Source organism: Populus trichocarpa, chromosome 5 (genome assembly GCF_000002775.5).
Source record: "Populus trichocarpa isolate Nisqually-1 chromosome 5, P.trichocarpa_v4.1, whole genome shotgun sequence".
Lineage (NCBI taxonomy): Eukaryota > Viridiplantae > Streptophyta > Magnoliopsida > Malpighiales > Salicaceae > Populus > Populus trichocarpa.
This window is the reverse complement of record NC_037289.2, coordinates 18,944,976-18,959,716: the sequence shown is the minus strand read 5'-3', so window position 1 is coordinate 18,959,716 and position 14,741 is coordinate 18,944,976. Positions and strand designations below refer to the sequence as shown.

Here is a 14,741-nt window from a genome sequence, read left to right as displayed (position 1 = left end):
AAATAAAATGTATTAGTTGGCTATCAAGTTTCATGAAGAATAAATTCTTTCTCATGAGGCCAACTGGAGAATAAAGAAAATATAGGATTGAAAGGCTGCAAAGAGGAATAATACAATGACGACTTAGAGTAGGAATCTTCTTTGAAACAAATCTTGGAGCCTGGATTTTAGAAGTTGTTCAAGACTTTCTATGCGGTCCTGTCATAAAAGCATAAAACTCATCATACTTTTCTTCAAATTGCAACTACATTATCAGCGTATAGAACATAAGTTCTGGTTAAGAACTATGATTTCCACTGTCTCTTGAAATATATCAACTTTCTTGCCACGAAGCTTCTGTGGAGCTGTTTTAAACTCTTCTTCACATCCTTTTTTTGCCTATAAAATTCATTAATTCTATCTAAGTAGTTAAGCAAAAACAATTTATAGCACTTGAAGATGCATTAAGCAGAACTAAGAAATACAAAAAGCTCATTGTTATTATATAAAAACACAGGAGTTTGAAGTCATTCAAAGCCATAAAGTTTGAAGCAAAAAAGGAGTCAAAATGTAGAGAGGGATATCCATTTCTCTACAGATAAAAGAGTCCCATCTTGTTTCCCGCATCATGAAGCAATGCATCAAAGGATTCAAAGTGAGCGATCCTGCAATAAAAAAAAAGGATCAAAACATCATCTGTAAAAGTGAGGAATAGATGGCTAAACTATTTGAATTGTAAGGTAAGTCGTGTTCAACTTGTAAGATCACAAAAACATCCCTTCTTGATCATCAACTCCTAACATCTCCAATACTTGGTCTGATTATTATAGAATTTGCAGCAGAGAAATGAAAATTATAGATTAAATTGTTAAAATATAGACACACGCATGCATGTGGAAGCAAAAGGAGTTTAATAGGGCATACTTGGCAAACCAATATGACTAGAGGAACCAAGAAAATAGTGATACTACGCAAAGACCTGTGATGCAGATAAGTGTACTGCAAAGAGACCGATAAAGTAGAGATTGAGATGATAAATATGTTTTCTTGTCTTCATCATGGTAAGTATGAGTGGTGGTTTTTGTAAATAAAAAAAAGAAAAAAATTCCCCCTTTTTTCTCTTAAAACCAGCTGGTGGTAGAGGGAGAGGGAAAAACTTTGTTCTCTCTTACAAAATTCTTTCATTTTCTCTTAATTTGATTATAGGGAGGGTGTGGTTACATGGAATTCTAGAAAGAAAACTCTTACAAGTAGAAAATTTTTAGAGAGAGTGAGAAAGGGAGAATTGGAAGCTAATGAAGTGTTGATCTAGTAATTAAATTATTATTATATCATTATAAAGATGAAAATATAAATTTAATTTAATTTTTAAAAATTGTATTTATTAAAAGAAACATCCATAAATCTCGAACGTAACTCGTTTTATCCTTTAAAAAAAGGATGTGAATCAATAATTGTTTGAATCAAAACTAATTATTTATGTATTAAAGTCACTATCTAGATGGAGCCTCGTATAGCCGATATTTATACGTAGAGCAAAGCATATTTTTTTTTTTTAGTTTAACGTGGGTGTCCGGGTCAGCTTGCGTGTACCTCGACTAATCCCACGGGCCCTGAAATTAACGACCATGTAAACCTCCAATGACCATCATATGAGTAATCACAGGACTCGAAACTGAGACCATAAAAAAAACCAACTTCTTATTTTTAAGTTCTTACAACTACCATCTAAATAGTTACTTCTTTTGATATGTCAATTGGGATGGCCAACATGTAGGGAAGACTTCACCTTTATTACAAAAAATAAAAATAATTGACCTTATTTTTCATGAAAGAAATCATATTAAAAAGACCTGGGGTGTTACAATGACATTTGGGATTTTCAATTTTTGGTGCACCCATCCACCATCCTCTACCTTATCCCGAGGCTTTGAAGCATCAGGGTAAACAACTTCTCCGGCCTCTTCGCCCACCCATCAAACCCACCTGGTAACTAATTAAACCAAGATGCAAATGAAAAAATCAACGAAAACCCATCAATCTACGAGGTTAATTAGGGATTGGGGCAAAATAAATTCATGATTTGGAGAGAAGAGAAATAGATCGAGAGAGAAGAAATAGACTGAGTAAAAAGAAGCTCGATTTTCTGAAACCATAAACAGGAAAAAGCTTTCCCGTTGTTTTGTGTTCCAGTCACCGACGAACTCTCTCATCTCCAACCTTCTTCCTCTAGTAGTCTAGTTGGTTCTGCCCCCCTTCGTTTTCTCTTGCTACTCCTTTTTAGGGTTGACATGCTCGTAACCCCTATTCCCAAGTTACCTTCCCATCTTCTCCCTTAGTTTCTTGCCTTCAGTGTTGAAAAAGGGATAGGAAATTTCTCTCCATTTCCTTCTAGGGTTAACAAGGTGGTGAGTGAATATTTTGTTAATCCATACACCGGGCATGAAAAGAAGAGAAAAATTAGCAACTTCATGCCATAACCAGCAAAAAGCAAGAAAAGAAAAGAAAAGAAATTGAAGAAAACAAAAAAACTGATTAAATTAGTGTGAGACACACTGCTTGAGTCCACTATACTGAAACACCACAGAAAAAAACTGACCTCTTTTAAAAAAAAAATTTCTTTTGTTAATTTAATGTCATATATACTCGGTCTTTGCAGTTTAATTAATGATATCAATTCTTCAATGTTGTCCTTGATTATTTTACATGCTCGTAAACTAGCTACTTTTCTGTGCCATAATCTCTGTCTCTGTTACTGGTTGCTCAAGCAAGAGGAGAAAAAGGGACTTGCCATTTTTGCTCTCTTACGGTTCTTTGTCTTGTGGTCCAATTGACGGGCTTTTGTAGAGGTGGAAGGTGGAAAAGAATGATGTTTTCAAGGGAGAGTTTGGTTTGGAGCAGGGTAAAATTTAGTAAAATCTTTGCAACATGGCCAGCACTGGTTGTGTTAGTGTCACGAACATGGTGTCGGTGGAAATGAAGAGTGATTTGGTGTGGAGATGTTTTGGGCTTAGTTATGAGCCTGTGACTATGACTGGGACTCCACTTTTTAGATAAGTACCTTAGGAGGCACGGAAACATCGAGGATGCAAATGGATGATGGCGATGAGAGAGGGGAAAGGGCACTAAGAACAGTGGCGGTGAAGGAAAGACCTAACTGGGGCAAATGCACCATGATGGAACTAGTGAGGAATGACAATGACTTCTGAGGACCCATCGTACATGAGCGCGCCCGTGTGGTCATGAAGTTGCAAATGAATGGACCACATAAGCAATCTGTGAATCATAAAGTTGCAGATGAAAAGACTATCTAGCTTGGACTGGTTAGGCAGCATTTTAATCAAAACTTGCTGTTATTAACCTTTTCAAGACACAAGGAGCAGTGACTTTTTTGTGCTCACCATCTCACTTTATCAGAAAATGTTCAGTATTACAACAAAATTATCACCATCATAAACCATTACAGCAAATTCCAAACTTGATCAGTTTAGATCAAGCACCGACACCTTTGAGGTGAAGAAGAAAGAACTGTCCCAACAAGATGGGGACTGCATTTATGACTCTACTAAAGGGGGAGGAGGAGGGCACACCACAAACAACCTCTCATCCAATACCCATCTGTAAGAAACCCAAAAAAGAACACAAACCTAATTGAACAAGAAAGGTAAACACCAAAAGGATATACAAAAAAGAATTGCAGAGACGAACAATGATGTTGGTTAGTCTAAGCTTGATGAGCGGCTCCACCTGCCTTGCAAGTAATCCTGCAATGATATGCTCTGCTCTAAGCTGCTCGAGGAGAGTGAATCATTCTCAACATCCAGCAATGCAAGGTTAAGATGGGACTGGAGATTAGAACGCGGACATGCTTCATCATCCAACACGTCAGATTCTTCCACAGCATTAACTTGCAGCCGTGCCCACCTGGTCACTTCCGCATCTCCTTGGAGGAGCTTCACAACCTTTTATGATCGAAAAAGGAAATGAAATTATTTTTAATGACTAAGATACCAGGAAAATCAAAAAGTAAACCATCCACATTTCACTCGTATGCATTGGAGCTAATGCTGCTGTAGTAGAGGTAGTGCTTGATGAGAGATATGCAGGCATATGTAGTAGGGGATTGCATTTCAGAGAGCAACTTTTCGTGCCAAGTGAGCAATTCCATTTTAATTTCAAATTATTTGAAAAGAGTTTCCAAATTTGAACCAAACATCTAGAGCTAGCATTTTGCCAACCGCTGTAGTAGATAGCCTATTATGATAACCAGAAAGAAGAGTGTATAAAGATGACTTACAAGGCTCATTTGAGGCCTAGCTCGTGGGGCACGTCTTACACAGAGAGTGGCGGCTAAAACCATCCTCTCCATCTGATCACGATCACAGCTATCACCCAAGATTGGGTCTAACAATTGGGAAACCTTACCACCATTTAGGATTGGTTTTGCCTGGACAAGTAAGTACATGTGATTTTCTGAGACAAAATCGTGTAATAAATTCAGTGACGGGTAAAATTAACGAGTAACAGGGGACATACCCACATAACTAGGCTCTCCTGGCCTTTAGGAAGATCATTGCTTATTGGCTTTTTCCCTGAAAGAAGCTCGAGGAGTACAACACCAAATGCATAGACATCAATCTTGTTGTTTACTTTGCCATACATGAAGTATTCAGGAGCCAAGTAACTGCAGCAATTATCTATTCTTAGTAACCAACAAGTAGATTAAAAGTAACAATATCCTTTTCCTTTTACCAAGTTCATTGCAGTTAATCTCGCAGAACAATCAAAATCATAATATTCTTCACTCTCGGAAATGAAAGGAAAAGACAGAAATTTTATACTAACACCAATGGTGTGGCAATATAAATAACATACCCAAAAGTTCCAGCAACATCATTGCAGATTATATGAGATGAGGAGGTCGGTGCCCATTTAGCAAGTCCAAAATCAGAGAGCTGAGAATACCATGAAAGGTTCAGAACTTGGAAGCTCGGAGAATAAACCTTTGCAAGTAAAAAAGAAGAGTCGGAAACGCATCACCTGTGGCTCAAAATCATCAGATAATAGGATATTTGATGATTTAACATCTCTGTGGATCACAGGTTGAGCACTGCAGCTATGAAGATAGTCCAAGGCCTCTGCGATTCCTAAAGCCACCTTATATCTCTCATTCCAACCAAATGCACGTGGGTCCTTCTTGTTACCTAAATAAATGAGCACAGTAAAACGAGCAGTTTAGAAAGTATTTCAACGCATTGACGATTATCTAATACTAGCGAGGATTTTTAATCAATTACCGTGAAGATTCTCTTCAAGACTTCCTCTTGACAGGAAATCGTAAACCAAGAGAAGATTTTTTCCCTCAAAACAGAACCCCAAGAGAGAAATGATGTTCTTGTGAGATAAGGTAGTGATAATCTCAATTTCCTGAACAAACTCCTTCAGTACATCTTCAGATGGCTTTAAGATTTTCACAGCAAGTTCCTTGCCGTCGGGAAGGCAACCTTTATAGACCTGACTGCTGCCCCCTTTCCCAATCAAATTTTCTGAAATAAAAAAATAAAAAGATCGGTAAATCACATAATGGCTAAAATGAAACCGAGGTCAGTTGCTTTGATTTACAATTTGTGCAAGGAAACAAACCAGCCAAGAAGTTGGACGTGGCTGAGAGAAGTTCTTGGCACTGAAACAATCTGCAAGTTGCTGAGTATTTCTCATGAAGACCCTCCAATTCTTTTGGCAGACTTCTCGAATTGTGGTCAGGAGAAAGCGGAGCTGTCGCTGTCTCCATTCCAACGGCAACAATTGCACCACTTTCTCCATCTAAATTCAATTGCTCTTCACCCTTATCAGAAACATCCTGTTTGTGATCTGAATTGACAGTGGATAGTGAGAGTTGCCTGCTGGGCAACCTCATTGCCCATTGAACCACAGAGATCTGCCTCACTAAAGATCTATTTGATGTTTTTCGATTCGGTAAAACAGAACTACGGAGTAGTGGCCAACCAGGTTTCAATTCAGGCACTTGACCAATTAACGTGGAAACTGAACTCGTGGGTTCCTCTACCCTTGGTACTGGAACTAGAGCTAAAGACTTGTCATCGCCATCCCTGTCACCACAAGATGCTTCTGCAGATTGATTACAGGAATCATCAGCAGGTTTCATAACCGATCCACAAACTGAGCAGTTCTCTTTCATGATACTTGCCAAACTACTGGAACGAGCTTTCATTAACACCTGCTCCAAAGTCAGGCCATTGTCCTGATCGTTCCTAGAGGCCTCGTTGGTACCGCCTTCATTCGATACTCTAGAATTTTTCTCAAATGAAATTGTCTTGTGAACAACACCAAGCAAACCATTCTGAACATGATCTTTAGTTCCTGCAACAATCACATAACTGGTTACTACTGTACAAAACAACCGAGGGAAAAAATATGTGAGAAAATCAAGTTGGGATAAAGCTCTAATAAACCATGAAAAGTTACCGGTATTATTTGGAGTGCGCTCCCTTTGAAACACAACTTTCCCATTATTGAAAGCAAGAACAGAACAATCCTTTGGTAGTTTTTTAGCACAATACTTGGCCACAGATGTTGATGGCCAGATTGAAAGATGATTCCTGGTAGCTCCAACAATAACCTTTGTTGCTGTATAAGATTTTGCTTCCCTGACTAAAATTCTCCGAATTGATGAACCTCTGCATATCTTGAGCTTGAGATCCACCTGCAACACACATCCCATCAAGACCCCGAAACTCGACAACGTAGATTTGATAATGAACGTTTACTCAGTTAAATTTTGTCAGCCACCAAACAGATGCCACATGGAGAGTAAATGAAGAGCACAAATTCAATCTACATAACAAAACAAAAACCAACCTGTTTCAAGTTGCAGAAACCTTCATAAACAGCAAGAACATTGTCAAAAGCTTTCACAAGCGAGAGAAGCGAAGATTTCCCTTCACGATCCACGATTTCTATTTCACCAAATCACCAAAGTTAAACCACCCAGCAAATAATTAAGCAGCTCAAAAACACATCGTTCCAGTTCAAGTTTCACTAACCATTATTATCAAGGATATGAAGAGCAATAACAGTATCTCCAGGTTGAGCCACTTTGACCAAAGCCCAAGTCAACAGCTCTCTACTCGCTGGGTCAAGCTTGACTCCTACTATCACCGTACTGTCACCGGAGTCTGCCATTCCCTCTCCTTCACGCAGCAGCATTCTCATGCTCTGGCTTTTTGAGATTTTAGTGATCAGAGAGACGTCGTTTTGGAGTTTCTATGTTGTCTTTTTGTTGCCTGGAATAGAGGAGGACCATCTCGTGCTCATATAGTAATACTTGACAAAGAGAGGGAGGGAGGGAAAGGGGGGGCAGTGTTTTTGGCTATAACCGTCAGTTTGGTTGTTTGCTTTTCAAGGCCGCGAAACCGGACTAGAAAGGGAAAGGAAGGCAGGAAGGTTTTGTTAGGGTGCACCCGGGTGTATTTTGATTAGTATGGATGTGACATTGGCAGTGGTAGATTGTTTTTGATGGTCCTCGAAATGATAATTGATGTCTGGTTACGATAAGTTTTTGGATTCACCGGTAAGTGGCTGTTTGTTTTTTTTTGGTGGATTGGGTCCCACTCTCACTTGCAAAAGGCATGGAACCTAAACCAGCTGAAAGAACTGAGAATCTAGTAATGAGGTAAGTGTTCATGTGGAAATAGGTACGGGGGTTGCTGTCCTTATTGGTGAGATAGTGTTACTTGCAACCTGTATTTAAATCATTATTGCAGTTACATTAATGAGCTGTAAAAATATTCATGCAAATTACAGCACTGGTTTTTTTAGCCTATTAAAGTTATTGCAATTTTATTATGAGCATAATTAATATGCCAAGGCTTTTGATTTTTATGGGTTTGTGAATATAAAATTATATTTTTAAAAAATATTTCAGGAACAAAACTAGGATGATAATTGAATCACATGGATATATAGATTAGAAATTAAAAGGGCGTAAATGTTTTGTTTGCGTCTAAAACTTCCATTTGATGGAAGAAATGAGTTGACTCGAAATGTATTAATTGGAAAGTAGAAGGAGGGGAATGTGTATGTAGTCTAAGGATGTGTTTTTGGTTAAGTGTGATCGGAATGAATTTCAAATGACATCGAGGTATTGACATGTTTTAATATCTAAAATGGTTTGAAATGTTAAATTTAATAGGTTTAGGTAAAGGTTGGAAGAGGAAAGAAATGCAATGGATGTTTTTTATTCTTATGATCGAAAAACATGTATTAAAGAAAAAAGAGATGAAAAAGGTCGTCGTACTAAGTGAAATTATGCTAACGATCTGAGTCATATAATGATGTAATATATGAAAAGGATTGGGTCAAAAAATAATGTGCTAATGTGTGAGTGTTATTGTGATAAGAGAATTGTCTAGAACTTTGAGATATAGATGTTACTCGATGTGTATGGATGAGGATATGACATGATTTTAGCCTCAATTATTTTTAAGATGGTTAAAATAAATATGAAAAATATATTTTCCAAACATGAATGCATGGCATGTATGGATGAGATATGAAATAGTCATATTTAGAAATTGTGAAATGAGAAATTGTGAAATGAGTGTTAAATATGGAACTAAGATATGGTTCCTAATATGATGATAACGATTGGTAAATCATGATAAAATAGGAGGGACTTTAGGAGCTAGACCATAGACAGGAGGAGCAGGATTACAAGCAGTAGGAAGGTGCTCAACACCTTACACTAGTTTTAAATTTAATGATTTTCATTATTGTAGTTCTTTGATTTGAACCAATGGTTTTAGGATAAATGAAACTAGAAATAAAAAATGAAAGAAAAAAAAAGGATTGATGGAATATTTGACATCATTGTTTGATGGTCGAGAATATTTGGCATCATTGTTTTGATGGTCAGGATAAATTGTTCAGTTCGTCACAAGATGGAGACTAATAGTATCAGTTGATACTAATCCCGAATTTATTTTTATTAGTCTACCAAGTAGGGGCGGAGCTAGGATTATTTGTTAGGAGGGGCCAAAATTAATATAATAAGATATAATATTTATTTTAATTTATTGTACATGAGTTGTAAGAAAAACCTGTATAATTTAGTTTTATTCAAATAACTTACTACAAATTTATAATGACCTTTGTATAAGGTAAAAGGTTCGAAGCAATACCAAATTAAGTCAAAGCAACGAAGTTAATTTCATCTTCATAATATATTCATCACTTTAATGTTGTTGGTCTTTATACCTATAAAATATAAACATACAAAGTATATAAGAAACATTAGCTAAAACGAAGCATTATTTATATTCGATAAACTTTGAAATAAAGCAAAAAATAATAAAGAATGATTCTCACTAATCAACACGGGTTCTTTATAAACTGAAGCGCATTGGAGTTGTTCAACCATAACTTTAACATTACACATTAGAGTTTGTTAACTAGGCTGCGAGTTATCAATATTTTTTCTTTTTTTTTCAAAAAAAAATATCAAATTCTTCTGATTTTGTTCATGGTTCAACCTAAACTCCAGACATATATTGTGAGAAAAAATTAATAATTTTGGTGGCTCTGCTAAAAACAAAACATTAAAAAAAATCTAAGTATAATCAAAACAAACCAATAAAATATATCTAATTAATTAGAAAAAAACGACTATAACAAGAATTCAAAAAACAATTTGGTAAAACTAGTAGATTTGAGAAAAAAATGAAGCAAAAATGGTAGAATTATAAAAAAAAAAAAAAAAAAAACCTCATCAAATTATTAACAAACATATCAAAACAAAACAAAAATAGATTTTAAATTTAAGTTACCTTATTTTGTTTGATGAAAAATAAATTAATTGGTGGCTCTACTTCAATCTTTTCGTTAAAAAATTTTACTTGTGATTTATATTTTTATTTTTATTTTTGACCGGTTGCAGGATTTATTACGCAAAGTAATGATTTTATATTTACAGGATTTATATTAGGGCTGCGTAAAATAATTGAAAGAAAATCAAATTGAAAAATCGCACTTAATTACTGTAAGAATACTCACATTTTTAGAATAAAAAAACCTCCTCGACACTTAATTACCCAATAATATATATATATATATATATATATATATATATATAGAGGGGGGGGCCTGGGCCCCTGCTTGCCCCCCTTCCTTCCGCCCCTCCAACCATGGAATGGAGACTAATGATATTAGTTGATATTAATATCAGGATTATATGGTTGGTCGCATGTAAAGATGGTGGATTAAGGATTACTTACCATGAAAATACTAGGGAATAGGATTTTGAATATTTAAAAGTAAAATGGATTTTCCTAGGAAAAATGATTGGAAAAAAAAGGGAATTGTTGATGCTAAATTATTATACGATGGGAAATGTTAAATTTTATTGATGCTTACTTGTTTATATATATGTATAGCAGTATAGGGTTCCTTAAATACTACAGGAGATATGGAAATCTTATAATGATGATTTTAAGGCATGTTGATTTTGATTATTGTCGAGTTCTATTGAGAAGTTTTATATGAAACGTGTATCATACTTCCATTTTAACTAATGATAGAGTCTACTACTTGGCTAGTTTTTGAGTAAAATTACATTATATTTAATGTATTTTGTATACATGCAATACATAAGTGTATTTTCAATCAATGTTATTAGAATATAAGTAAATATGAACTTGAAAACTCTACATTTTTATAATTGACCTTTAATGTACACTAAGTGTTATGGTTTAAATGTTAATTTTATTAATATTATTATATGATGTCAAAGTGGTTGATTGGTTTAGAGGCTTGGGGCTTAATATGTAGATATTGTTGTTGAAATGAAGGTGAACTTGATTGAGATGAGATATCCAGGTGTTTTAAGGTGAAGAAAAGAACTATAAAAGCACTCAGACATAGAAGACTATATCGAGATTTCGGTAGGAGTTAAAAGACACAAATCATAATTGTATGATTGGGTAGTGCGATTTAATCATGCAAAAAAAAAAATTATCTTGATTTTCATTTAGTTCAAGGCTCACGGTACTTTTTGATGTTGTAAAATTTTAAGGTGTTACAATTATAGAATTCATTAATTTACATATAGTTTGTATGAAATTTTTAGTAAGATACTTTGTTATTAAATTAATTTCCATGCTATTTAATGTTTGTGATGCATAGTCTTTCCATGTTTATATATATTACAGTTACAAAATAAAAACTAACATATTTTGGGGAAAATATTGTTCACTATGACATATTTTTATTGTAGATTGTATTAGTGCGACATGTTTTTGTTCTTTTTTTTTTGTCACTCAAGTTTGTTTGGCTCTTCAATTTGTTTCTTTTAAATTGGGTTAAATTGAGATCTAACTTTATAGTTTTCTTTAATTGGTTTTGAGAAAAGTTCTTGTTATTTTGAAAGAGAAAAACGAGTGATGCTAGATTTGGCAAAGCTAAAAGAAATTTTAATGATTTAAAACAATTAGAGGAATGGGGACTGAAATTGAACCGTAGATAAATATTCAGCCCCTTTATCTTGAAAGAATTAGGGACTCAATCACATCGTCATGGGAAAGATCAACCTAGTTTTTTTCTTTGGTCGCTTATTTTTTTTCTTCAATTTGATTATTTTACATTGAGTTTTATTGGAATTGAGCTTAATGGTGGTTTTGGTTGCCTAAATATTGGGATTCCGCAATGTCGAGAAAACATTTTGAGGTGCGATTCATGGTTGATTTTGCAAAATAAATTTCAATGTCCTTGATTTAAAACAATTAAGGCTTGAGAGACCAAATGTGAAACTTAAAACAACTACAGGGACTAGGTCCAACATGCAATGACAAAGTAGCTGGTTCGTGCAATACACGCATCAGCAAGTGAAAGACACTGTCACGTTCAAATGACGTGTGCGACGTCATATAGTGTTGAAATGCCACCTTCTTTGGTAAAGTTGGATACTTCTCATCGAGCCTTAGTCGTTGGTGAGGTGCATGTTTATAGTGGTGGTGAGAAGAGGTTTATTTTGCTCTTTTTCTTTCCTTCTCTTCTCTTTCATCACCTCGATTTTCATGCAAATACTCTAAAAAATACCGGGGTATCTTGTCATTCTATTGTTATGTGAGTTTTGTTTCTCATTATTTTGATTGTTATTTATTTTGTTTTAGATATTTTTTTTTAATTGTTGTTTTTTTTTTCATTTTCATCCATCAACATTAGATTGATTGTTAAACGAGCTTTTTTATTTTTTTTTCCAATTTATGCTTCATGAGGTAATCATAGAATCATAACTTAGGTTATGGGTTTGGAGAGTTAGATTAGGTTGCTGGACGTCTTTTTTAGGTTATTTTTTAAAAATATTTTTTTTCAATTTTATCCTTCAACATTAGGTTTATTAGAGCTTGAGCTTAGTAGTTTGTTTCTCTTTACTTTATATGGGGTTATCTCGGTCTCATGATCTAAGTTGTGGATTTAACAAACTACTCGGGTAAACTCATTTATGTTTTTTGTCATTTAAAAAAAATAATTTTTTTTAATTTTATGCATTGGGTTGGTTTGGAAATTGAGTTTTGTAATTTTTTTTTAATATTTTTCCATGGGGTTATCTCGGTCTCATGAGTTAAGTCATGGGTTTGACAGACTGACTCGGGTCTTTTGTTTGTCTTTTTTTATTTTTTTTATTTCATCATTTTATATTAAATTGGTTGGAAATGGAGTTCAAATATTTTTTTTGTTTTCTTCTTATAGGGTTTTTGTTTTCATGACTCGGGTCACATATTTAGTGGTTTAAATACACTAACTGGGTTGATCCAAAATGTTACCTTATAAATATTTTTAAGAAAATGTCATTCAATATTTAAAAAGAATATTGTCTAATATGCAATGAATTTTTTTTATTAATGATTAATTTGTTTATTTTTATTGAGAACATGTTATCGATGTTTTTTATATTTTTTTATGTTTTAAAAAAATTAAAGCAACCCATGGCGTGAGTTGGATATATATATATAGAGACACACACACTTGCAAACTAAACTTCATTAATATCTCATTATGTTCTGCTGAGCATTTCCCTTTCTAAGCAAAAAAGAGAGTTTAATTGATACCTTTCTTTTTTTGGTGCAATTGATTAGCTAGCTGGAAATTTATATCATTATTATAACAAATAGGTACTCCACCGCACCATAATTGTTCCATTATTTGGGCCTTTAATGTTCTATTAAATGTGCTTTGAAAATTTATTAAATTATTGTTTTTCAATTATTTTAACGAATTAATATTAAAAATAAATAATTATTTTAATATATTCTTACATCAAGACTTGCGCAAGCGATACATGTAAATCTTATCCCCTTTGTGCCGGCCAAGAAGCCGTTTGTTCCCTTCGTGTAATTTTTTTTTTTTTGGTTGGTTATTAGTTAAAAGTCATCAAAATACTGTTATGTCACGTTGGCAATAGAGTACAATCAACTCATAATTGTGCCTTGTTTACTGTACTTGGATAATTTTTCAAAATATAGTAAAAATTATGTTTTTTAAAAAAAATTAGTTTTTTAAAAAATAATTAGTTTTTATATTTTTAAAATTTTTTGATGCTTTGATATTAAAAATTATTTTTTAAAAATAAAAAAAATATTATTTTAATACATTTCTAAATAAAAAAACACTTTAAATTATAATTATTGTCACTCTTTCAATTACCGAGGGTATTTGAGAGTATAGTAGCAGTTATTTTTTAAATTGTATCAAAATAATAATTTTTTATTTTAAAAAAATTATTTTTATATATCGCATCAAAATAATCTAAAAATATAAAAAAAATTAATTTTAAATATAAAAAATTCAAAACTTATCTAACTTTCATTTGAAACGCAAAACCAAACAGGAGCTCATAGGTCTACTTTATTAATATTCTATTCACGAGTGTAGTAAAATTATTTTTAAATTATTTTTTATTTAAAAATTTATTAAAATACTTTGACATCAAAATAATAAAAAAAATTAATTGAATGTAAAAGAATTCAGTTTTTTATTAAAAAAACGTTAAGAGTCCCGTGACTGCACGCCTCTCTTCTTGGCCACGCTCTCTGCGGCAAGGTTGAGTGAAACACATAATCACGTGATTCCTGATCAGAAACCATACACGTGGCATATATAAATGTTTTCGAGCCCCGCATCAACGCCGCCCCAAAACGTGGTCCAGAAGATGGCGGCCACGTGATAGCCCCATCCTTAAAAAAGTTCGAAGCAATTATGAAGATAGGTGTATTGTCCACCGGAAAATTACTAGGAGAAAAAAAGGAGGATTAATATCCCACTAGAAATTTAAGTGTGGTAGCTTTTATAATTATAATTAAAAACAAAACTATAAATAATAGCCTTTCTTATAATTAGGTAATTTTTAATAGAATTTATGGAAGATTATATTATGTATTAATTAATCAAATATTTTTAAAATTATAATCAAAGAAAAGTATAATTTCAATTACACCTAACTTAGTGATAGAAGTGAGCAAAAAAACCGAAAAACCGGAAAACTGAAAAAAAAATAACCGAAAAAACCGATCAGTGAAAAAACTCGATTAAACCGATTAAAATTTTGAAAAAACCAACCGGTTCGATTTGATTTCGATTTTATGAGCCTAAAACTGAAAAAACAGAGTCAAACTGGAAAAAACCGAGCCAAACTGAAAAAACAAAGCCAAACCGGTTTGAACCGGTTTTTGTCCTAAAAAACCAAATCG

The 14,741-nt window shown here is 33.6% G+C and overlaps 1 protein-coding gene and 1 long non-coding RNA gene across 2 annotated transcripts; both read right to left on the bottom strand.

Annotated features, from left to right (window-relative positions):
- Window positions 1-64: 64 nt before the first annotated feature.
- LOC112327637 (uncharacterized) lies at window positions 65-1,253 on the bottom strand. The gene is made up of 2 exons (XR_002981994.2): window positions 904-1,253; window positions 65-644 (listed from the first exon to the last, which is right to left on the bottom strand). It is a non-coding gene; the product is annotated as an uncharacterized LOC112327637 (long non-coding RNA).
- Window positions 1,254-3,313: 2,060 nt separating this feature from the next.
- LOC7460980 (protein kinase STUNTED) lies at window positions 3,314-7,383 on the bottom strand. Its single transcript, XM_024601964.2, has 10 exons — window positions 7,044-7,383; window positions 6,859-6,956; window positions 6,466-6,703; window positions 5,623-6,360; window positions 5,277-5,525; window positions 5,020-5,183; window positions 4,855-4,934; window positions 4,516-4,663; window positions 4,277-4,426; window positions 3,314-3,941 (listed from the first exon to the last, which is right to left on the bottom strand). The coding sequence occupies exons 1-10, from the start codon at window positions 7,210-7,212 to the stop codon at window positions 3,699-3,701; spliced, it is 2,277 nt and encodes a 758-aa protein (XP_024457732.1). The 5' UTR covers window positions 7,213-7,383; the 3' UTR covers window positions 3,314-3,698.
- Between the last annotated feature and the right edge of the window lie 7,358 nt (window positions 7,384-14,741).

Bases quoted from the DNA above. Each gene is read 5' to 3' on its own strand.
- LOC7460980 (XM_024601964.2), bottom strand. From the start codon at position 7,212: ATGAGAATGCTGCTGCGTGAAGGAGAGGGAATGGCAGACTCCGGTGAC. The intron at 6,957-7,043 runs GTTAGTGAAACT...TTGGTGAAATAG, and splicing joins TCATATCCTTGATAATAATG to AAATCGTGGATCGTGAAGGG. The intron at 4,935-5,019 runs GTGATGCGTTTC...TGGTATTCTCAG, and splicing joins CTGATGATTTTGAGCCACAG to CTCTCTGATTTTGGACTTGC.